A 25,778-nucleotide genomic window follows, 5' to 3' on the forward strand; every position below is an offset into this window, starting at 1 on the left:
GGAATGAACTCATGGTCTTGTACAATACTACTGAGTGCAACATTCCTCAACACAACCCACCCCACCTAATTTTCCACTCATTTCTTCAGAGAGATGAGAGGGAAAGAGAAACTTGAGACTCAAGAACAATGCTCCAGCAGCCATAGGGTTTCCCCCGTGCTGTTACTTCTGCTCCCATATGGAGCGTATGCTCAAACCCAGAGTCTCGCTCACAGGACAAGCACTGTGCTCAGGGGAACTATCTCCCAGCCCCACACAATTCTTTTTTGTTGTTGTTTGCTTGTTTGTCTTGCCACTCAGTGCAAATCCACTGCTCCCAGTGGCCATTTCCCCTTTTTCGTTTTATTTTATAGGCTAGACAGAAATTAAGAGGGGGAAGGGAAAACGGAGAGAGTGAGAAACACCTGCAGCGCTGCTTCACTGCTTGTGAAACTTCTCTCCCAGCAGGTCTAGAACTTGGTCCTAAGGCATAGTACCATATGTGACTAACCAGGTGTGCCATCATCCATCCCCAGTTTCTTTTTTTTTTAAATTTATTTCTTTATTGGGGGAATTAATGTTTTACATTCAACAGGAAATATAATAGTTTGTACATGCATAACATTCCCCAGTTTCCCATTTAACAATACAACCCTCACTATGTCATTTATCATCCTTCATGGACCTGTATTCTCACCACCCACCCACACCAGAGTCTTTTACTTTGTTGCAATACGCCAATTCCATTCCAGGTTCTACTTGTGTTTTCTCTTCTGATCTTGTTTTTCAAATTCTGCCTGAGAGTGAGATCATTCCATATTCATCCTTCTGTTTCTGACTTATTTCACTTAACATCCAAGGTCCATCCAAGATCGGCTGAAAACAGTGAAGTCACCATTTTTAATAGCTGAGTAGTATTCCATTGTGCATAGTATTCCATTCCAACTTGCTCAGCCACTCATCTGTTGTTGGATACCTGGGTTGCTTCCAGGTTTTGGCTATTACAAATTGTGCTGCCAAGAACATATGTGTACACAGATCTTTTTGGATGGGTGTGTTGGGTTCTTTAGGCTATATCCCCAGGAGAGGAATTGCAGGATCATAGGGAAGGGCCATTTCTAGCTTTCTGAGAGTTCTCCAGACTGTTCTCCACAGAGGTTGGACCAATTGACATTCCCACCAGCAGTGCAGTTTGACCCCACAACCTCTCCAGCATTTGTTGCTGCTACCTTTTCTGATGTATGACATTCTCACAGGAGTGAAGTGGTATCTTACTCTTGTCTTTATTTGCATTTCTCTGACAATCAAAGACTTGGAGCATTTTTTCATGTGTTTCTTGGCCTTTTGGATCTCTTCTGTGGTGAATATTCTGTCCAAGTCCTCCCCCCACTTTTGGATGGGGTTATTTGTTGTCTTGTTGTTGAGTCTGGCAAGCTCTTTATATATGTTGGTTATTAAACTCTTATCTGATGTATGGCATGTAAAGATCTTCTCCCATTCTGTGAGGGGTCTCTTGGTTTGGGTAGTGGTTTCTTTTGCTGTGAAGAAGCTTTTTAATTTGATGTAGTCCCATAGATTTATACTTGCCTTAGTCTTCTTTGTAATTGGATTCGTTTCATTGAAAATGTCTTTAAAATTTATGTGGAAAAGAGTTCTGCCAATATTTTCCTCTAAGTATTTGATAGTTTGTGGTCTAACATCCAGGTCCTTGATCCACTTGGAATTTACTTTTGTATTTGGTGAAATACAGTGATTCAGTTTCATTCTTCTGCATGTTTCAACCCATTGTTTCCAACACCATTTGTTGAAGAGACTCTGCTTTCCCCATGTAATAGTCTGGACCCCTCTGTCAAAGATTAGATGTCCATAGGTGTGGGGCCTCATTTCTGGACTCTCAATTCTATTCCACTGGTCAGTGTGTCTATTCATGTTCCAGTACCAAGCAGTTTTGATGACAGCGGCCCTATAATATAGTTTGAGATCTGGGAGTGTGATGCCTCCAGTTCTGTTCTTTTTTCTCAAGATTGTTTTGGGAATTCTAGGTCTTTTCTGGTTCCAGATAAACGTTTGTAGCCTTTATTCTGTTCTCCTAAAAAATGTGGTTTGGTTGGGATCTTGATGGGGATAGCACTAAATTTGTATATGACTCTGGGTAGAATATTCATTTTGATGATGTTAATACTTCCAACCCATGAACATGGAATATCTTTCCATTTCTTTGTGTCTTTTTCAATTTCTTTGAGTAGTAACTCATAATTTTCAGTATACAAGTCTTTCATTTCCTTGGTTAGATTTACTCCTAGATATTTTATTGTTTTTGTTGCTATAGTAAAAGGAATTGATCTCTGGATTTCAATTTCTTCTAATTCAGTGTTTGTATAGAGGAATGCCACTCATGTTTGAATGTTAATTTTATAGCCTGACACCTTACTGTATTGCCTGATGATTTCCAAAAGCTTCTTGCTGGATTCTTTAGGTTTTTCTATGTATACTATCATGTCATCTGCAAATAAGGAGAGTTTGACTTCTTCTCTTCCAATCCGTATCCCTTTAATTCCTTGCTCCTGCCTGATTGCTATGGCAAGAACTTCCAACACTATGTTGAATAGTAATGGTGATAGTGGGCAGCCCTGTCTAGTACCTGATCTGAGGGGAAATGCTTCCAGTTTTTCACCATTGAGTATGATGTTGGCTGTAGGTTTGCTATATATAGGCTCCACTATCTTCAGGAATTTTCCATCTATTCCCATTTTTTGTAGTGTTTTGATCATAAAGGGATGTTGTATTTGTCAAAGGCTTTCTCTGCATCTATTGATATGACCATGTGGTTTTTGGTCTTGCTTTTGTTGATGTGGTGGATCACATTGATTGATTTACGTATATTAAACCAACCTTGCATGCCTGGGATAAACCCCACTTGGTCATCTTTTTGATATACTGCTGTATCCGGTTGGCTAGAATTTTGTTCAATATTTTCGCATCTATGTTCATCAGAGATATTGGTCTGTAGTTTTCTTTTTTGGTTGTGTCCCTGTCTGCTTTTGGTATCAGGGTGATGTTGGCTTCATAGAAGCAGGCAGGGAGTATTCCAGTGTCTTCAATCTTCTGGAAGACTTTTAAAAGTAGAGGTATTAGTTCTTCTTGGAAGGTTTTGTAGAATTCATTTGTAAAACCATAAGTCTGGGTTAATTCTGTTTGGGACCCTCTGGGCTTCTTGAATCTTTATGTCTTTGATGTTGTCTAGACTAGAGAAATTTTCAGCTATTATGGCCTGGAAAATGCTTTCTTCCTCTCCTCTTTCTTCCCCTGGTATGCCAATAATGCGTATATTATTTCTTTTGAAGTCACCCCATAGGACTCTGTTGTTGTTTTCAGCATCTATTAATCTCTTTTTGAGATCTCTTACTTCTTTTTTAGTTGTCTCTAATTCATCCTCAATCTTGCTAATTCTGTCTTCAGCCTCATAGATTCTATTCTCTCTGCCCTCTACTGTTTTCTGGAGTTCATCTGTTTTGTTGCCCTGCTCTGATACTGTTTTAGCTTGTTCAGCTAGTTGCATTTTTAGCTCAGCGATTTCAGCTTTCAGCTCTCTAATAACCATGAGATAATTAGTATTTTCTTCCATATTCTCATTTGTTGTTCCTGTAATTCTGATTATAATTTTTTCAAATTCTTTACTCACTCCTGTTATTATTTCCTTAGCTAATGTTTGGATGTTGAACTCGTTATTTTGTGCTTCACCCTCTGGAGGACTTTTAGCTGGGCTCTTGTCCTGGTTCGATTCTCCAATATTTCTTCTTGTTGTTTTAACCATTTTATATATTATGTTATGAGTTCCCTTTATCAGTACTTTTCAAATTATTGATCACTATTGCCTGGATTGACTTGTGTCTAAGTAAGTTAATTAAAGGCTTCACAGTGGCAGAAGTTAACAGTTGTTTCAATAGTATTTAAATCTCCGAGTTGGAGCTCAGTGGTTTAAAAGCCTCTTTTTTTTTTTCTTCCCTGTAGGCTATGGGAGCCTGAAGGCTTTTAAACTATCAATAGGCTTCTTAGCTTAATCACTGACTCCTGACCAAGAGATAAAGCAGGGTGTGGCAGAGATAATCCAGTGGTTATGCAAAGAGACTTTCACAGCCCCTCAGCTATGCCACCGAGGTATAGGTCTTCTCCTGAGTTTCCTGGTTAGATCTCTGTCCCCTGGTGTCCCTCCCTGTCGCTGCTCCAGATTCTGAGGGTAGTAGCAATGGAGACTCAGAGTTGCACTTGGTGAGTCTCTGGGGAGTCCTCTCCTCCCTTCAGCTGTCCCCTTGTTGGTGGAGCAGACTGGAGGTGGTGTCTCAACTGATAAACTGCTGAACTGTTAGTAGTCACTTAATCTCTCCTTAGGCTCCTCTCTCCTGTCACCAGCCACATGTGTTTGTACTCACGGGTGATTTACTGGGTTCCTGTGGTCATTCTAGTCCTGTCTTGTTTCGGTCCCGGGTGGTCTCCTTTGGTATTCCTAGTTGATCCGGGAGAGGAGAGGAGAGAATGTGATCTGCTGCTCATAGCTCCGCCTCTGGAAGTTGAATCCCCCCAATTTTTTTTTTTAAAGAAGAAAAACTTTTCATATCAGTTCCTTTTATTCAAAAAAGTAGACATGACTCAGGTATTTAAAAATATTTTAGAAACATTTATCAGATAGTGTTCCTTTTCTTCTATTTTTTTTTCTTTCCTTTTGCCTCCAGGGCTATCACTAGGGCTTGGTGCCTGCCCCATTGCAACTGGAGGCTATTTTTCCCATTTTGTTGCCCTTGATGTTGCCCTTCTTAGGAAAGAGAGAAATCAAGAAAGAAGGGGAAGACAATGAAGGGGAGAGCAAGATAAGACACTTGCAGACCTGCTTCACCACCTGTGAAGCAACCCCCTGTAGGTGGGGACTTAGGGGCTCCAACTGGGATCCTTACACCGGTCCCTGTGCTTAAAAAAAAAAGTTGGCCTGCATCAGCAAAATAGCTCACTTGGATAGTGTGCTGCTTTGCCATGCATAAGGCCCAGGTTTGAGTCAGGTCCCCACCACACTGAAGGAAACTTTGGTGCTGTGGTCTCTTTCTCTCAACTTCTTTCCTCTGTGTCTATTTAAAAAAAAACAAAAAACGTTGATCTGGAGCAGTGATGATCAAGTAAAATCCCACCCACCACAGAGAAAACTTTTCAATCTGTTAATTGAATTTAAAACCATTAATTCTAGTTATATTTTTAAAAGTCTATTAATTTAACATAGATAACAAGAAGCTGTTACTTAAAAGAAAAGGCTTTCAGTCCAGGGTGTGAAAAATGAAAGGGGGTAGATAGCATAATGGTTATGCAGACTCTCATGCCTGAGGCTCTCAAGGTCCAGGTTCAATCCCCTGAACCACCATAGCTATGCAGTGCTCTGGTTAAAAAACAGAAAATAGACTGCAAAAAGCATGGAATATAACCACTTTCCATAAAAACAAAGATGCAGGTCCACTTATATCTCTAGTTTATAGGTTTTTTTTTTTACAAAAATGAACTGTTTCCTTTCTTTCTCAGATTTATTTTTTAATGAGGGAGGAAGGGAGGAAAGTAAGGAGAGAAGGACAGGAGAGAGACAGGATGCACACACACCAGAACATGCATGGCACATGCAATGCAGGGGATCAAACTCAGAACTTCATACTTTAGGATCCACCACTTCCCGGGCAGCTAGCTCAATGCTTTAAAATCACAAACTTTAAAACTTTGCAGTAAATTAGCTGGATCTTTTTCTTTTTTTTTTTAATGATTCAGGTGTTGATGTATGTAAAGCAAATTGAGCATAATTCAATGACATTGACTCAAATGAATACAAACTCTATTGGAAAATAATCTATATGTATGTACATATAGATTATCACTGAATCTAAGTGATGACAAAATATCACGATTCAGAACAATTCAGATTGGAAAAACTTATAGTTGCCTCCCTCTTTAAAAACAGGATACATGTCAAAAATTTCTAAAATTCCCATTTGTCTGCCTCAAATAGGCATTCATCTTTTAAGATAGTTAAATAAAACTCTTAATTAAAATAGCATCATTATTCACCTATAAACTTCTAATGTATTTGAAATTTGATCCAAAATCATCAGGTGATAATTTAAACTAAATGTTTATGACAATTTATCATGTTTCTTGGAAAGTATGAGGATATGAAGTATGAGGGTAAAGAAGTAGCTTAATTCCCAAAAAAGCCATCATTACAGGGGAGTTAGGGAGTAGCGCAGCAGGTCAAGCCCACATGGCACAAAGTGCAAGGACCGCCGTAAGGATCCCAGTTCGAGCCCCCGGTTCCCCACCTGCAGGGGAGTCACTTCACAAGTGGTAAAGCTGATCTGCAGTTGTCTATCTTTTTCTGCCCCTCTCTGTCTTCCCTTCCTCTCTCCATTTCTCTCTGTCCTATCCAACAACAATGGCATCAATAATAACAATAAAAATAAAGTACATTAAAAAAACATCATTACAAAGGAAGCAGTTTCCTACATTCAGATAACATAATAAAAATGAACTGTATAGTTGTTCCTTTGGACATGAGAATTTGATTCTAGGACTTATTTATATTATCTATTTATGCTTTTTATAATAACATGGCCCTATTAATTCACTAGTATATAAAGTTATTTTCAAATCTGAATTATGAAAAAGAACCCCCCCAAAATCTGAATTAAGTAACTGTTAAAGTAAAAAATAAAGGTAAAATGTCCAAGATTTGAAAACAATAACCACCATACTTCTTAGCTGACGTTAGACTATCAGTTCTAATTTTTTTCTGACATGTTAACAAACCATAATATATTTCAATGGATACACCAATATTTTGATCAAAGTTTAAAAAATTGAAAGGGAAATTAAAATATTTCAGAACTCTAAAAGTGACACAAGCCTTAGTGTTACATCAAGATTAGTTCTTCACACTAGGTTGCAGTTAGTTCTAATTCAATATACCTGTTTCCTGAGCACCAGTTTCAGCTCCAGTTTGTTCTTCTTTGCATAAAACAATGCTTATCAGAAGACAAGTGAGTCAATAAGAATAGAATGCTAACCATGAACATTCTCTAATTTATATTTATAGAGGCACACCTGGGTAAATGCATGCATTACTATGGGTAACCTGGGTGAAAGCAAGGCAGCTACCTCTTTCCTTTATCTCCCCACAGACCCTTATTATTATTATTATTTTAATATTTATTTTATTTATTTATTCCCTTTTGTTGCCCTTGTTTTTATTGTTGTAGTTATTATTGTTGTTGTCGTCGTTGGATAGGACAGAGAGAAATGGAGAGAGGAGGGGAAGACAGAGAGGAGGAGAGAAAGATAGACACCTGCAGACCTGCTTCACTGCCTGTGAAGCAACTTCCCTGCAGGTGGGGAGCCGGGGTTCGAACCGAGATCCTTATGCCGGTCCTTGTGCTTTGCGCCACCTGCGCTTAACCCACTGCGCTACAGCCCGACACCCTATTATTATTTCTTAAAAGACTTTATTTAATCATGAAAAAGCTAGTCAGAGAGAGAGAAAAAGAACCATACATCACTCTGGTACATGAATGGCTGAGAATCGAACTCAAGATCTCATGCTAGAGAGTCTGACATGTTAGCCACCGTGCCACCTCCCTAACTCTCCCCCTGCTCCTCAGTTTCTCTGCCTTGTCAAAAAAGGAAGGAAGGAAGGAGCAATCACAAATTAAATATAAATACTCTGTATGAGAAACAGTTCACTATGACCTATCAAAAGACAGAATACCCAAAAGACATAATATGTTGAGTACCAGTGAACAATAACTGTTCAAGAATTTTATTAAGGAAGGCTTAAACACACATTCTTAAGAGTATAGCAATTTATATATGGAATTGAAATTTGTAGTTGATAAATTGATCAAAGTGATAATTAGGAAGTTAATTTTGTTTCTATACACCAGAGGTCTCAGACATATTCCATTTTAAGTTTGAGGCCTCCATAGATCTCTCTCAGCCTATAAAACACATGCCAACCATGACTATTTGAAATCAAAAGTAAAAAGACAAAAATCAGTGTGAATGAACAAGTTCTAAAAAACCTATAGGTGACAGATGACCTAATGGGGGTTATATTGTTATATGGAAAACTGGGAAATGTTATGCATGTACAAACTATTATATTTACTGTTGAATGTAAAACATTAATTCCCCAATAAAGAAATTAAAAAAAAAAAACCTATAGGAAGAGTTAGAGCAGCCAGACAGGAGGTTCACCAGCAGAGTGCAGAACCTGTCTATCCGAGGCCCTGAGTTTCATACTTTGAATTGCATGTGCCAGAACCATGCTCTAGTTCTCTTTGTGGTTAACAGATAAATAAAATATAGAGAAGACCGATTTGCATAGGGGAAAGTTTTAAGGCAGCAAGGCAGCCAGATCCCAGCATGAAGTAAATACTACAAGGAAACTCACAAAGTACCAGAACTTCAGCAAAGCAAGACATTACCATCTACATCTTTTTCCAAGGTTTATACTAGAAGAGATGAGTATAAGATAAAAGGAGGCAGCGTTTGTTCTACTGTTACCCAGAATAGAGATTAGTGAATTGCTTTTGTAAAGGGTTAGAATAAATATCTTAAATATCTCAGGTTTTTCAATTCACATCATTTGGTCTCTACTGTTTTCCCCATACAACCTTTATATTTAAAAAAAAAATCATTTTAGAGCACTAGTTACACAAAACCAGGCTGCTTGTCAAATCAGGCCAGGGGTTGCAGACTCTTGGTAGAAAAGGAAAGCAATTCAGAATGACCTCTCCCTAGGATCATCTTCTTTTTTTTTCTTTCAACTTGAAATAAACTTCAGATAGAACAAGAATTAGAGATTCAAAGGACTGTAAGAATAAGTGATATAACTTTCCAAATGGGGAGCTAAAGGCACAGGGTCCAAGTGACTTGTTTATAATAGATAGCCATATGCTTACTTTTCTCTCTCTCTTCCATTTCTGGAATGATCACATTCTAATTTGTAGATTTCTTTAAAACTTACAGAAACTGGGAGTCAGGCTGTAGCGCAGTGGGTTAAGCGCAGGTGGCGCAAAGCACAAGGACCGGCATAAGGATCCCGGTTCGAACCCCAGCTCCCCACCTGCAGGGGAGTCGCTTCACAGGCGGTGAAGCAAGTCTGCAGCTGTCTATCTTTCTCTTCCCTCTCTGTCTTCCCCTCCTCTCTCCATTTCTCTCTGTCCTATCCAACAACGACAACAACAATAATAACTACAACAATAAAACAACAAGGGCAGCAAAAGGGAATAAATAAAATAAATATTTAAAAAAAAACTTACAGAAACTTTCCTATATTCACAGTTTATTTGTTGCATCAGATACTTTTCATGTTCAAGAAATTCACATTAAAATAAGGCTACAGAGAACTTATAATACTTTAAAATCAGAATTAAACTAGAAAAAGACTTAAGGAGGCTTGAACTTCTGTTCTGTAAAATTCAACTTAATATATATTATAGTCAAGCTGGACAGGCTGGCTTCTGTTTACAGACAGATTATAGCCTGAATAGGGTTCCTAGGTTACCTAGTTATATGACATTAACTGAGTTTAGTGGGTGAAGCCACAAGTTCTCTCTCAGAAAGTCCTTCAAAAACATATCAGGCTACCAAGTAAACACCATACTGGAAGAGTTCAACAATACTTGCCTAAAATTTCTCTCATTATAGTAATATTGAATTATAAATAGCATCTTTATGCCACTTCTTAGAGTTAATTCTATAAAAAGAACAATGTCAATTTCCTTCAAATAGTAAAACCAAGGTTCTTTATACCTGAGTTTCCTGTTGTTACCCACAGCATTTCTGATTAGAAATCTACCTTAATTATAAAGGAAGAGACTCTATAAAAACAGGAAAGAAATGGACATTTAAATGAGATTTCCTTAAATTCAGAACTTGAGTTTTAAAACTACAGAATGTCACCACTCTATACTAAAAAAAAAAAATCTTTCACATGTCAACCCTCAATACAAGGTCTGAGACCTTGTGTATCTCTTAAAACACAATTAAAACATATGCATTTATAAAATATCACCAACAAACATGTCCACTAGGTTAAGAAATGTAATCATACATCTGCTCCTGAAAGATTACAATATATATATACAGGCTTTTGAAAAATTCTATTTTATATATCAACTGTGTTTTTTCCATGTTATGTCCTCACTTTTTTAGGTTACAGAAATTGATTCCTTTATGTTTGAAAAAGCAAGCATACCCCTCTCATTCATTAAAAAGAATTAAGGGGGGAAATCACTTCTTCATGGCTCATAGGTGGCTCCAATGTCTTCCTTTTATTCTACTGTATTTATATACTCTTCCTCTTGAAGTTTCAATTTAAAGTCTTCTCTAATTTTTTCTAGCAAGTCTGGTTTGAAAATAATATCCAATGCAGTCATTGCCAGAGCTTTCGCTGTACGCAAAGTGTAGAACTGAGCTTCCTGTGATCCTAAAAGGCAGAGACAATAAATAAATAAAATTATAGCCTTATTTATTGCAAAGTAACTGACTAATTTTCAGCTCAGCACTCTATTATAAATTGCCTCTGCAACTATCCACTACAATATGGTATTTTCTGAGGTAATATCAGGTAATGAATTAATAACAGGCTAAACCAAATAGAAAAGCAGCTACTACTACAAAAAGAGTACATGCCAAAACATTCACTTATTTATTTTTTTTAACTTTTAAAAATATTTATTTATTCCTTTTTGTTGCCCTTGTTTTATTGTTGTAGTTATTATTGTCATCATTGTTGGATAGGACAGAGAGAAATGGAGAGAGGAAGGGAAGACAGAGAGGGGGAGAGAAAGACAGACACCTGCAGACCTGCCTCACCACTTGTGGAGCAAACCCCCTGCAGGTGGAGAGCTGGGGGCTCAAACCTGGGTCCTTCCACCAGTCCTTGCGCTTTGCTCCACCTGCGCTTAATCCAATACACTACGGCCCGACTCCCAGAACATTCACTTCTAATAACACTCACCAGCAGCTTCTGTATACTCTTCTGTATGATTCAAGGCATTAGATCCAATGTAAAAATATGGATGAATACCAGGAACCACAAAAGTTACATTTCCAAAATCTGTAGACCCTGAAAAATAAGACAACCCATGAATTTCAAATTCAGTTCTATTATGGACATACTCAGTCTCCACAGCCCTCACATGATTATTCCCTCCCTTCCAGAAATGGTCTACTCCTTTGTTTCTCATGACTTTATTCTCTCCTGCTTTTCTGGCTTTCTCTCCAACCTATCTCCTTTTCTACACTACTTCCTTTGCCGGATGCCAAGTGCTGGTGATTTCCATTCTGTCTTCCATCTTTGGGTTCCTTTGTCCTGTGTACTTATGTAACTTCATCAATATCTGTGTATTCAATTACCTCTCAGACATTGACAACTCTTAATTGTGACACCTGAGAAAGAATTAAAATTCTGCTTCCCCTTTAAGTAAAATTTACTTTCAAACTAGAAATAATCAAATTATGTAAGTAAAATGCTGGCATTTAAAAAATTGTTATTAATAGTTTCTTATAAGATTATAAGATTAAAACATATAGTTCCACACCACACCCACCACCAAAGTTCTATATCCCCACCTACCCACCTCCCAAAGATAACAACCATAGTTCTCACAAGTCTTACAGTTTGCTTGCTTCTATTTTGTTTGGATTTTTTTTTTTGGCAAGTTCATGTAAATCAGATCTCTAAATTCCACATATGAGTGAAACCATCTGGTAATTGTCTTTCATCTCTTTACTTATTTCACTAAGCATAATCACCGCCAGCTCCATCTGTTGGCAATTTCTAAAAGTACGAGTCTACAGTCATTGAAAAGTTCAGTAGTTTAAGTTTGTATTATATCATATAATCTGTCTTCCCATATAAGTGCATGAAAAACTTCTCTCCCCTCAGCCCTCTCCCAAATATTACAGTAGAACAATTCTTGCTAGCATATCATAAAATTAAAACATATACTCCCTTCCAAATTTGATACTGATAATTCTATACACTAGCTTCTATATTTAATAATTTACCAATCTGGTATATTTTGCTTTATTTTTTCAGTAGTTCCTTTTCAAGAACTATTAAGTTCCTGAGAAATCATTAAAACATCAGCTGTACCTTTCTATTTCCAAAGTCATTAAGCAAAACCATTTAACCAAAGATCATATTTTTCTTCCTCAAACAGTTCAATGTAACCATACAGAAGAACTCTGTTACCTGAAGGGCCATTCAACATTGAACCTTCTGAAATGAATTCTATTCCCAGCTTCTTCCCATTTTCCATATAAGCTTTCCACAAGCTCTTATTGGGAAGAACATTGTAATAATCATGGGCATCACCTTCAATCTCTACCTAATTGAAAACAGTAAGCAGAAAATTCAAATTCACTAATTTTATTTCTCTCCTTCAAATGTTTTATTTTTTACGATAGCTTTATTGAGGAAATGTTGACTTATATGGCTGTTGTTGTCACAAGAATACAGTTCCACCCACATCTCCCTAAAGCAGCTGTTACCACCCTTCACCATGACCACCTCCTCCTCCTCCTCCTCCCCCTCCTCCCCCTCCCCCTCCCCCTCCACTACCACCACCACCAAAGGACTCTAGGTCTCCAACCACTCTCAATAACACCCTTCAAATCCCTGGATCTACTAAAATAGACCAGAATTCATTAAAGTTTCATCCTGCGTTTCCCTTTGTTTCATTTTTTTGCCAAAAATATGAGAGGGATGGAAGACTGAGGAGGGGGAGAAAGAAGGAGAGAGATAGAGGTGGGGGGGATAGTGTGCAAGTGAGCATTGTAGCACTGCATCACTGCTTGTGAAGCTTCCCTCTGCAGGTGGGGCCAGGGGCTCGAACCTGGGTTCTTGCATGTGTGCTCAACCAGCTGCACCACTGCCTGACCCTCCCCTTTGCTTTGTTTCCTAAGTTTTTTTGTTTTTTAAGTTTATAGGAGTGATATCATCTATCCTCCCTCTTCCAGTTCACTATATAATTTTCAATCCAGCAAAGTTTCTCTAACAGAAATGTTTAAGAGGCAATCTTTTCCCTTCCCAAGAGAAATTCTCTTAAATTATTTTACCTTAAAAACATATGTATCGGGAGTCGGGCTGTAGCGCAGCGGGTTAAGCGCAGGTGGCACAAAGCATAAGGACCGGCATAAGGATACCGGTTCGAACCCCAGCTCCCCACCTGCAGGGGAGTCGCATCACAGGCGGTCTGCAGGTGTCTATCTTTCTCTCCCCCTCTCTGTCTTCCCCTTCTCTCTCCGTTTCTCTCTGTCCTATCCAACAACGACGACAACAACAATAATAACTACAACAATAAAACAACAAGGGCAACAAAAGGGAATAAATAAAATTAAAAAAAATTAAAAAATATGTATCTTTATTGATCTATAATTTAAAGATTTGTCTATGAGAAAGATGAAGAGAGAATCATATCATCAGTCTGGTACATGATCATGATGCTGGGGACAGAACTCAGAACCCAATGCCTTATTTACTGTGGCACCAAAATAAACAAATAAGTACTTTTTTTTTTTTTTTTAAAAAAAAGAGAGTTCCTAGGACTCTTTCTCCTTTCAAATCACATATACACCAAACTACACAAGGTCACACTAGATGTGTCTGTGAGTCTCAACTTCTTTCACCTAAATGGGATACGGAGAAGGCTCAGGGATGTTTTGGGGTGTTTTATATGTCACCTCCAAGAAATTTTCACATAGGTGGTCTGAAAACTACACTCTGAGGGACACTACTCGAGGCTAGTCTCTAAAAGGAAGACAGCCATTGTTACTAGTATTCAATATACAAACCCAAACTGATACTTTTGTCAGTCTAAAACATATAAAAGACACCCCACAAGAAAGATTCATAATGAAAAAGGGTTAAACTGGACCTCACTTATTCATTTCAGTGCCTGAAATGCACAGCAATTTCTATATGCCCAATTAAAAGGATTTACAGATTAATCCTTATTAAATCAAAGTAAGCAATATTGCCACAAACTAAATATATTACTAGCAAAAGTCGACTATAAATGACAGAGGTATTTCTTCCATTCTTAGCAACATATACATTAGAACAATTAAAACCTAATCAAATGTTACAAGTCAGACAAAATATAGTTATTGAAAGATTATTGGGGCCAGGAGATGGCACCTGGTTGAGTGCGCACTTTACAATATTCAAGGACATAAGTTAAAGCTGTAGGGGAGAAGTTTCAAAAGAGATGAAGCAGGACTGCAGGTATTTCTCAGTCTCCCTATCTCCCCTTCCCTCTCAATTACTCCCTCTCTTTATCCTATAAATAAAATATTTTTAAAAAATCCATTAAGACTATTAAGAATATAGTTTGAAATCCAAACAATAAAAATAATATACCTTGAGACACCAGCCAATGGCATGTTATTCTATAGATCATGTACTTATTCTGTAAATATTTATAATTATACAGAGTAAATGCTTTATGTTTTAACTTTTTGGATACAACACAGACTATGACGATGACTCCTCAGTCTAGGAGGCAGGGGAAAAAAATGGAGGACCTAACTCTTCACAAATACTATTGAATTATTATCACAAGAACCCTAACATAGATTCTAATGTCCCCATTTCTCAAAGGAGAAACTGGAGGTCTAGAAGATATTAAATAGCAGTGTTTCTAAAGGTTACACCATCAGTGGGTGTGAAAGGCAAAGATCTTTCCAAAGCCTTCCCCCCCAACTACACTCCCTCTAAGATGAGATTCATATTTTATATAATCTGAAACTTCTTATTCCACTGTTCTCTACAGGATTATTACACAAATGTTACTTAAATTAAACTTCCTAGCTAAGTTCTGCATCTATTTTAACGTCTATTCCAGCAAACAGAATGTATTTACATTTCTACTACACATTTTTAATTTCAGCAAAAATAGTTTTGCTGATTTTTGCCATAAAATTCCCCACCTGGGGGGGTCAGGTGGTAGCACAGTGGGTTATGTGCACATGGCACAAATCACAAGGGCTGGCTTAAGAGTCCCAGTTCAAGCCCCTGGCTCCCCACCTGCAGGGGGGTCACTTCACAGTCAGTAAAGCAGGTCTGCAGGTGTCTATCTTTCTCTCCTCCTCTGTCTTCCCTTCCTCTCTCCATTTCTCTCTGTCCTACCCAACAACAACTGCATCAGTAACAACAATAACAACCACAACAACAATAAAACAACAAGGGCAACAATAGGGAAAAAATAGCCTCCAAGAGCAGTCGATTCGTGGTGCAGGCACTGAGCCCCAGAAATAACCCTGGAGGCAAAAAAAAAAAAATCCCCACCTAGGAATTATACAGACTAATTCTAAAAGTATAACTGTCAATAAACAGTGAACAAACTTGGAAAAGAGTTGGAACCATTTTAATTACTGCAATTAAAAAGATGACCACAGGCATCAAGTAGATATAAAAACAAATTAAAGCTTTCACATTAACTTTTCAGTCAACTGATTTTTACCTAATTAAGACATCACTAAGTGAGGAGAGACAAATCAGATTTTAATCTAACTTAATATAAATAACATCCGCTCACATACACACCACTGATCACAAAAGAAGATCAATTCTTAAAAGTTCTTACTGTGCATCCTGTAGCTGAAGCTGCAGCTCTGAAACAATCTTCTGCTTTTTTGGTCAAAACTCGAAGTTCTTTTATTGAGGGTGCACGGAAGTAATAGACCAACTCAGAGTAAGAGGGAATGATATTGGGTTTTACACCACCATTTTTTATTATACCTATAAAAATAAGCCCCAAATTACAGGAATTGAGCTTAGAAATTATTTCTTAAAGTTTAAATATATCCAGGTAAGTTTCTTAGCCAGTATATACATAAAGGAAAATAGTTTATATTTATTAGTTGCATACAGTGTGGGGTTCAGGCAGTAGGTAGCACAGTGAGTTAAGCGTACATGGTGCAAAGCACAAGGACAAGTGCAAGGATCCTGGTTCAAGTCCCTGAATCCCCACCTGCAGGGGGGTCGTTTCATAAGAGGTGAAGCAGGTCTGCAGGTGTCTATCTTTCTCTCCTCCTCTCTGTCTTCCCTTCCTCTCTCCATTTCTCTCTGCCCTATCCAGCAACAACATCAATAACAACAATAATAACCACAATAACGATAAAAACAAGGAAAACAAATAAATATTTTTAAAACTGTTATATAGTGAAATTTTCTATATATAGGGTGACATTTTATAACTGATAGAAAGATAATTCTTATATGTACTTTATTCCAAGGAATTTATACAATGTTAAGCAATTATGATTCTCTTTGGCCCATATACTCTATTTTCCCCTCCTCTCTCAATTTCTCTCTGTCCTGTCCTATTAAAAAAAAAAAAAGTGGCTGACAGGAGCAGTGGATTTGCAGTGCCAGCACCAAGCCCCAGCAATAACCCTGGAGGGGAAGGAAGGAATGAAGGAATGAAGGAAGAAAGGAAGGAAATAAGGAAGGAAGGATATAAGGAAGGAAGGAAGGAAGGAAGGAAGGAAGGAAGGAAGGAAGGAAGGAAATAAGGAAGGAAGGAAAGAAATAAGGAAGGAAATAAGGAAGGAAGGAAGGAAGGAAATAAAGAAGGAAGGAAGGAAATAAGGAAGGAAGGAAAGAAATAAGGAAGGAAATAAGGAAGGAAGGAAGGAAGGAAATAAAGAAGGAAGGAAGGAAATAAGGAAGGAAGGAAGGAAGAAATAATAGTCAACCCATGTCTGTGGCCTTGGGAGAACTACTGCAATTTTCCAGTGAAGGAAATGGGGACACAGAGTTCTGGTGGTGAGAACGGTATGGAATTATACCCTTATTGTCTCACAATTTTGTAAATCAATATTAAATAACTAATAATTTTTTAAATTATGATTCTTGAATATAAAGAAACTGTTGCCATTTTCTATAACTACAAAAAATAAGCAGCTCTATCTTAAACTTTCTTAAAGAATTTTATTTCTGTAGCTTTTATTAACTGTTATATATTTTGATAAACATAGCATAAATAAAAATAAAAGATTAGTGGTATAAGATTTGCTATTGACACTTGCACCTCAAGAATCTCAGGAATATTTTAAATGAAACTTGACTCTGGGGCAATAATTTTCACACCAACAATAAACCAATGCAGGTCACAGATCACTCAGTATCAGCAGTTTTCAAACAAATGCATTTATTTATAGCATAAAAATAATATTTACCATTCAAATTAATAATTTAATTGTAGAAAATCTAATTTTATGTGACCCATTTTTAAAATATATTACTTTTATATATCCTGCTTATTCCTTTTAATGAAATTCAGGCAGGAAATTAGTTAAAGTACAATCCCAGATTGATTTCAACCTACAACAAAATTATGTAAAGAACAAATATTAAAGTATAATAACTGGTTAAGATCCCATCCTCACAAGCTTCATGAGTGGTGGAGCAGGGCTTCAGGTCTGTCTCTTTCCCTCTCTAGTTCCCCCTCCCTTCTTAGTTCTTCTCTGTCCCCATCTACTAAATAAAATAAATAAATAAATAACTTTTAAAGTATAACTTTCTCAAATAATATGTAAATGAAAAATAAATGTATAAAGATAGTACTTTATTACTCTGTGTGTGTGTGTGTATATATATATATATATTTCTTTTTCTTTTTCTATTTTTTACCAGAGCACTGCTCAACTCTAGTTGATGGTGGTACGGGGGACTGAACCTGGGACTTTGGAGCCTCAGGCATGAGAGTCTATTTGCATAACTATTATGCTAGATACCCACCACCATATATATATACATGTTAAAAGTTACTCAAAAGTTAATAGCAGTTGAATAAATAAAACCAGTAATCATAAGGCCTATTTCTTAAATTGAGAAGTAACAAAATTTTGTAGCTAATAAGACTTGAAACTCGAGTCCCAATTTTCAAATACCCCAAAATATAGAAGAAACATAGGTCCTTATTACCATGCTCAACAACCTAGGTTCAAAGCCCTGGCCCCCACCTGCAGTAGAAAAATGGTAAAACAAGTCAGCAGTTGTCTCTCTCTCTCCTTCACAATTTCTCTCTGTCCTATCAAATTAAATAAAGTTAAAAAATCTTTAAAAAATAGATTATTAAAAAAAAAGTACTTACATAAAACTATCTCAAGGCTCACAACGACCAGTTCATTTTGTGTAATTTTGTCTTCTTGGCCAGTATACAACCATCCTAGTATACTATCACATGAATATCTGAACATTTATGAAAACTTTAGAAATTTTAGAAGATCTGATTATTTATTAATTAATGAGACAGAGGGAACTAGAGCATTTCTCTAGGATATTAGATGCTGGGAATTCAACTTACGACCTCATGCTTCAGAATCCAATGCCTTATCCACTGTGCCATCTCCCAAGCCACAGAAAACTTTAGGATATTTACATAAAGTATATTAAATGCCTCCAGAATTTTTTGGTGGTGCTAGGGGTTAAGGCTAGGGTGTCATATATGCAAAGCATGCATTCTAACAGTGGTTTACAGCTCTCCCAATTCCCAAACATTTAAACGAAATATTAAATAATCATTTTGCACCAGTACCCTCTATTACACAAAGTATTTAACATTCATACCATGAGCCCTCCATGTTGGTTTCATTTGCTGTCTAAGCACAGATACATTGTTGTAAGCAAGAACAGCAGCATCTAAGGCATTTACTCCTTCCCAGGGATAAGCAGCAGCATGAGATGCTTTTCCATAGTATTTCACAGTCACACTAGGAAACAAGACATCTTTGGTACAGTTTTTTTTTTTTAACTAAAGTAAGAAAATGCAAGCAGTTAAGATTGCCCAGCTATCATTTTAATTCATACCACTGGAACTTTTATCTGCAAAATGTTTGTAGCAAAAACCAACTTACATATGTTAGTTGTAGTTCATTATTATATAATACAGTGAATGTCACAAAGAAGTCATTCCTAAAAAGAGAACTTTATTCAACTGACCTCCTATATGAATAAACTCTGTACACAATTCAAATACACATGTAATACTTTACTAGATGCTAGAACTATGAGAAAGAGATACTATCTTTGCACTGTAACAGTTCTTTATCAAAGATCTATAAAAAGTAAAGATATCTGTGTTTTAAGGAGTGCAAGATCCAGGAAAGACAGAAAGGTGATTTATTTGAAATGGAATAAAACAAAACTTCTGAAGATAAAGTTAGGTTATATTTACAATGTAAAATATGTTAGCATTAGTCAGATGTTGTTTATCAATATTTTATAAAGTTCCAAACTGCCTGTATCATTACTACCATAAAATTATGTGAACTAGGGACAGGGGGATAAGCATAGTGGTTATGCAAGACTTTAATGCCTGAAGCTCCAAGGCTCCAGGTTCAATCTCTGGTACCACCATAGAGCTCAGCAGTGCTCTGGTTAAAAAAATTATAAAATCCTTAAAAATCATCCACTCCCAAATAGTCCTCAACCAAGTCTAATCAATCATATACAATTAAAATACTAAAGTTAAAATAAAAAATGACATGTTATCTATAGATTACTTGTTTAGATAACATTTTAAAAAAGATTTTATTTATTATGAGATCATACATACATACATACATACATACATATATGGTAGATAGATAACCAGACATTACTCTGGTTACATGTGCTGCCTGGGACTCAACTTGGGACCAGATGCTTGAGAGTCCAATGCCTGATCCACTGTGCCATCTCCCGGACTACTAATTACCTAATTAGTATTTCTTACATTTAGATTATTAAGCAATAACAACAATGTTCTAGACTTGTCTGATTTGTCTAAAGCACCACTCACCTCTGCTTACTGGTAGTTCTAAGGACTGAACTTGAGACCTCCCACATGTATGTCCTATGTACTGCCACTATGCTCTCTCTCCAGTCCTAAACTTGTTTTTATATGGGCTCTTTTCAGGAGTCCTTTAGAATACTTTTATTTCTTGACTTATTCTAAATAAATTGTTAACCAAAACTATAAAAATACATAAGAGCTTCCAAATACATTTGTAAGACTTTATATATACTTGTTATTTCCTCCATCTATAGCTTATCACCATCACCTTGAACTGGAATTTAAATAAGACTGGTGATAAATATTGTAAAATGGGGGATATTCTTTGTGAAATGTCTTTCCACTTCTTAAAAAGTTCAATTCTATAACTGAACGTCATTAAAGAATGGACTAGATACAGAAAAAGTGATCATTAGAGATGTCTCGCTTTATTTTACTTATCAGAGGTTAAGTAAGAAATAGTAAGAAATAGATTATTAGTTAAATGTTTTAAAAGTTCTTACATTTTTTTTCCAGTCTCTTAAAGATAGTAAATGGGGAAAAAAATCTAAGCACTCAAAACACACACACACACACACACACACGAGGTCAATGGGCAGACTTTAGGATCACAAACAAGAGGCCTAACCCTAATTACAAGAGTACTGACAATGAAATCTGTCTGAAGTTATAGGACCCTCTGGCAGAGCTGTAATTGCTAAGGTTTTCTAGATGTGTTCACTACCCTGAAGTCAAAATTTATTCTTCTTACTGTCATATTATCAACTCTCAGGGATAAGAACCAACATATCAGAACAGTTAAAATAATCACCTTCTATGTAAGGTGACTGAGTATAATTCAGAAGCACTGCCAGAAAAATCCTATGTGAAGAACACATAGTTCTTCATTTCCTGAGGCAGGTAAACAGTAGATATCTGTGACTGGCCCACTAGTTGAAGCATTAACTACTATATCTAAAATTTCTGATGTAAAAAAAAAAAAAATCAAGCCAGGACATAGTTCACTTGGTAGAGTGTACACTCTGTTGTGGCTGAGGCCCTGGGCTGGAGGTCCAGTACCATGTGAGAGCAACACAGATTGCACAATGTTACTGTGGTCACAGATTGCACAATATTAATGTGGTATCTCTTCTCTCTGCTGTCTGTCTCCCCCTTTCTTCTCTCAAAAAAAAAAAAAAAAGGAAAAAAAAAAGATAATGGGAAAAAATTAGGTCATGGAGGCAGTTCAATGGCCCCAGATTCATTTCCCAGTACATGCGAGCACACACACAGTGCAAACCACTTCAATGATGCACCCTCACTCAGTGAGGTATGTGTCTTGCCATGAGTAAGGCCAGGTGTAGTATGAAAGTGCCATGATACAGGGCAAGTTTTCAGTGCAGTGGTGTCTCTTCCTCCCTATGTAATTGAAGTAAAAAACTTGTGAGAGTAGTGAAATCAGGCATGTATAAAGCCCTAGCACATTAAATTTAAAAAAAGAAAGAAAGGTTTCAAGGGGCCAGGTGGTGGCAGACCCAGTTGAATGCATGTCTTACCATGCTCAAAGGCCCAGGTCCCCACCTGCAGGGGGGAACATTTCATGAGCAGTGAATCAGGTCTTCAGTGTCTTAACTTTCTCCCTCTCTCTGTCTCTTACTCCCCTTTCAATTTCTCTGTCTTATCAAATAAAAGAAAAAAGGGGAAAAAAGGGCTACCACTGGGAGCATTGGCTTCACAGTGCCAGTACTGAGCCCCAATGATAACCCCAGCAATAACAAACGATTTTAATACCAGACAAATCAGAAGAGCCAAATTAGCAAACTCCACTAAAATCAATAGCTACTCAGTTTCAAAATCTCTCTTGAACATAATTTAACCTTTTGTGCAGCAAAATCAAATTAAAGGATAAAGGATGTGGGGGTGAGGGTGGTGGCTCACCTGATTGAGTGCACACATCACAGTGTACAAGGGCCAGGCTTCAAGTCCCCAGTTCCCACCCCAAAAAGGAAAAGTTTCATGAGTGGTATTGCAGTGCAATATGTATATATCTCTCTCTCTGTTTCCCCCTTCTCTCAATTTCTCTATCTCAACTCAAAATAAATAAGTTATAAAAGCCTCTAAGAGAGAAAGAAAGTTTTTTTTCCTGTCTAGTAAAACCCTTTCTTGAGAGTCTAGTCAGTTGTAAAGATAATACATGTCAAAGGATTATTTTTCAGAAACCAGATTATTCTCAGTTCAAAACAGAACATATACTTATGCTTTTAAGGCACTATTTTAAGACCATCCATTCAAATAAGTTACTCAAAACTATTCAATGGAAACCAAGCAAGATACTACCTTGCCATCTTTCAATTTTTTTTAAATGTGCTTTTGTCTTCAATAGTAGTCTACAGTTTGGTTTCTACTATGAAGTGTATCTCATGCTTATCTTGAGTACTTACTCATGTTCAGCCACATCAGGTAGATAAGCAGCATTCTCTTGGGATGGGTGGGCCATAAAAACAACATCAAGATCTTTAAAAGCCCCTGCTTCAATTAAATCAATTTTACCACCACCATCTTCTTCTGCAGGGGTTCCCAAGACAATTACCTACAAGGAAAAACCAGTGTCAGAGCAAAACAATAATTTTAAAAAATCCTAGTAGGAAATTATGAAATGTGTCCCTTTTGTGTGTATTATAATCTATATTGATGTCCTTAAACTATGGAGAGGTTTGTTCTGACCCTTAAGTTAGGCAATGGACATAAATATACAGTGTTAAATTAATCACAATGTGAAGTTCACATCCTTACACCAGTTTGGCACTAAATAGCACTGAGCCGTGGTAGGGTACTTTTCCTAATTTTATAATTCAATTGTTTCTAACTAATGATAAAGAGAAAAATATTAAATAGTACATGTTAAGCTCCTCAAAATTCATTAGCATTTCTTTTTCTTAAATTGTTTTATTTGGGAAGTAATTTATAAGACAGTTGTCACATGAGTAAACACTTCTCATCTCCCCATGAAAGGTGTCTGCACACCACTACTACCACCACTTACACCATTGTAGACTGGATCCCCTGTGCCATTATAGCCCCCTCCAGCTCCCCGAGTCCTTGGCTTTGCTGCTACAAACCACACCTAATCCAAGTTTCACTGTTTTTCTTTTCTCTCCTTGTTTCTTAATTTTCACCCATATGTGAGCTTATTTTTCTTCTCAAGTCTTTTAATATGTGCATATAATTATTTATAAATACTTTACTGGCAAGGAACTTTCCAGTTATCTATTTGTTATCCTCACAACAACCCTGTGAGGTAGGTGAGCTATCTCTTTAAGGAGCAGGTGTTTGTGAAGCAGAGAATGAATGCCTCCGGTCACAGAACACTTACAGCTAGAGATTAAATGTCTGGGCCTTCAGATGCCTCTGATGCCTGATTGAGGTACCTCATTGAAAGGTCTTAACTAATTAATCCTTTGTGAAAAGCAATAACTAAATCTTAATACTACAGTTAGAAAAGGCCAACTATTACACAAACTTACTAATTCGATTCCACCAGTTCAACCAGGCAGATTTATTGGTCACCAAACACCTAATTAAACAAAAAAGAACTTTACAGAATAAACATTTTACTTTGATACTTAACCACTTCAATTAATGTTTTAAAAGCAAAGAAAAATTATCTATAAGCAATATACTTTCAAGGTCATGTAAAAGAACACAGGGAATCAAGCTGGTAAATGTCTTACCTAGCAAAAAGGGACTCAATATAAATTCCATTTCAGATAAAATAATATTGGAGAAAATAATCTTGCTAATATTAGAAGTGTGCTATAACAGTATTGCCATTCAAAATTTCCCAAAGCCTCTCTTTAAATTTATAAAGCAACAAACTCTTAAACTGTTCTTTACTCTTAACCCTGGGCTCATTAAATTTTTTAACTTCTCAAGTTAAATCTTGCTGACTTCCATGAACCTTCAAAAATCTGGTTAAAAGTAACTTTCTCCAAGAACGTCATGAAGTGAAAATGAGAAAGCCCAAATAAAACAAAGTCATAACAAGGAAAAAGAACAAAAAACAAAAACAAAACGAATGAACAAACAAACAAAATACCAGGTGCCCTGAGGCAAAGAAGAGAAAGCAACTAAAGAGGAAAGTCTCAAAGATGGAATTAAGAGAGAAAGACTGGGGTTGGGTAGTGGTGTACCTGGTTGAGCACACATAAGTACTAAGCACAAGGACCCACGTTCAAGCGCCCTGTCCCCACCTGCAGGGGGAAGCTTCATGAGCAGTGGAGCAGGACTGCAGGTGTCTCTCTGTCTCTGTCTCCCCCTTCCTCTCAATTTCTGGCTGTCTCTACCCAATGAATAAATAAAGATCATAATTTAAAAAGTTTGAAAGAGAGAAAGGTTTCAGGAGCTAAAGGTCATTCAAATAAACCATCAGTCTACCCTTTAATCTGAATGGTGATGACTTATTTTTATCAATAGCTCACAGAATGGAGACCATATACCATCTGGAAAAACAGAGTAACACAAGATTAAATATCCCCTAAGTGAAATGGAAACATTTTCCCACTTAAAGAATCGGGATACCTCTTACAATCAAATAAACATTAGCACTTGAAGATCAACACATCTGTGTTAATAAGCGTTCATTCATTCCCCGTTGTCTGTAATGAAAATTCCTACTCAAACACTTGGATCACAGCAGCACCAGATGAGTGCCATAAAACAACAGGTTTTTTTTGTGATAACTGTTGCCTCCCACAAGACTGCACAATCTCAAGTTGCAGTTGCCTGTTTCCAAAAATAAGCAGTAAACGAGAATCAGGTTCTATATTCTTTCCTAAGGGGAGGGCCCACTCCATGACTTCCAACTGCAGAAGAGGATACAAATAAATGCATGCAAAATGTCTTTATTTAGGTCGGCAACTCAGGAGATACTGACTTTTATTCTGGGGTCCAGCTGTGGGATGCCACCCCCTGCCCCAGGTGGAAGCTCACTGGAGGTGCCAGGTACGTTCGGGCCCGGGCACCCCGGTTTGGTCTGACCCAGGATGCGGTGCGCTTCCGGGCCCCACCTCACCTTCATGGACGGAGGCGGCCCAGGGAGGCCCTCCAGGGCAGCCTTCACGCCCAGCGCGGCCGCCGCCCCGACCTCCGCGATCAGGTTGTGGCCGCAGGCGTGCCCGATGCCAGGCAGCGCGTCGTACTCGCAAAGGAAGCCCAGCTGCAACGGGCGCAGCCCCGCCCTGGCCCCTGGCGGTTCCCACTCGGCGCGGAAGGCCGTGGCCAGGTGGTAGTGAGGCTGCACCGCCCAGGAGTCTGCCGGCTGCTCCAGCTCGAAAAAGCGCGTCAGGACGCGGTGCGCCTGGTGCTCCTCGTAGGCCAGCTCTGGCTCGCTCCAGATGGCACGGCTCAGGGCTCCCAGGCGCTCGGCCGCCTCGTCGATGCCCTCCGCCGCGCGCAGCTTCAGCAGCTCTACCTCGGAGCTGCCCGCGCACGCTCCCCGCTCTGCTGGCCTCTCCTCTCCCGCTCTCATCGTGCCCAGCACCTGTGAGTGTACAAAGTGCAGTGGTTCAATGGCTCCAAGGCTTCCACCTAGCCGCTCGCTGCAACTGCGCACGCGTGCGTGGCATCTGTGAGAACCCGGGATGCGCGCGCAGACCTTCTTCTTGCGTCCTGGGGAACCGACCCTGACCTCCCTGAAGCCACGCCCCCCGGTCTCGGTTCAATAGGCAGCTGCCAGGTGCTCCGCCCTGGGCCTAGGGTCCCTGGACGTAGCGCTGGGAGAAACACAGGGCTCAAGGACTTGTCTCTTGGATCTCCTTGGCTGCCCTCTCAGCTGTATAACGCTCTGAAGTCATTATTACTTTTCCGTGTTAGTTATTTCCCACCGCTGCAGATTGAGACCGATTTAATGGGTTAGACACAGACTAAGTGGAACACTGCTCTGAAAAA

The 25,778-nt window shown here is 38.0% G+C and overlaps 1 protein-coding gene across 2 annotated transcripts; it reads right to left on the reverse strand.

Moving 5' to 3' along the window:
* Positions 1-9,311: 9,311 nt before the first annotated feature.
* On the reverse strand, positions 9,312-25,483 carry PM20D2 (peptidase M20 domain containing 2). Of its 2 annotated transcripts, none has more exons than XM_007533536.3 (7): positions 24,904-25,482; positions 22,274-22,422; positions 18,647-18,789; positions 15,657-15,811; positions 12,263-12,398; positions 11,024-11,131; positions 9,312-10,489 (listed from the first exon to the last, which is right to left on the reverse strand). In XM_007533536.3, the coding sequence occupies exons 1-7, from the start codon at positions 25,357-25,359 to the stop codon at positions 10,335-10,337; spliced, it is 1,302 nt and encodes a 433-aa protein (XP_007533598.1). In that variant the 5' UTR covers positions 25,360-25,482; the 3' UTR covers positions 9,312-10,334. The 2 variants fall into 2 exon arrangements, 1 of the variants encoding a protein (XP_007533598.1); XR_009553686.1 differs by lacking the exon at positions 9,312-10,489 and adding an exon at positions 11,684-11,845 and having other exon boundaries at positions 24,904-25,483.
* Between the last annotated feature and the right edge of the window lie 295 nt (positions 25,484-25,778).

This window comes from Erinaceus europaeus, chromosome 13 (genome assembly GCF_950295315.1).
Source record: "Erinaceus europaeus chromosome 13, mEriEur2.1, whole genome shotgun sequence".
Taxonomy (NCBI): domain Eukaryota; kingdom Metazoa; phylum Chordata; class Mammalia; order Eulipotyphla; family Erinaceidae; genus Erinaceus; species Erinaceus europaeus.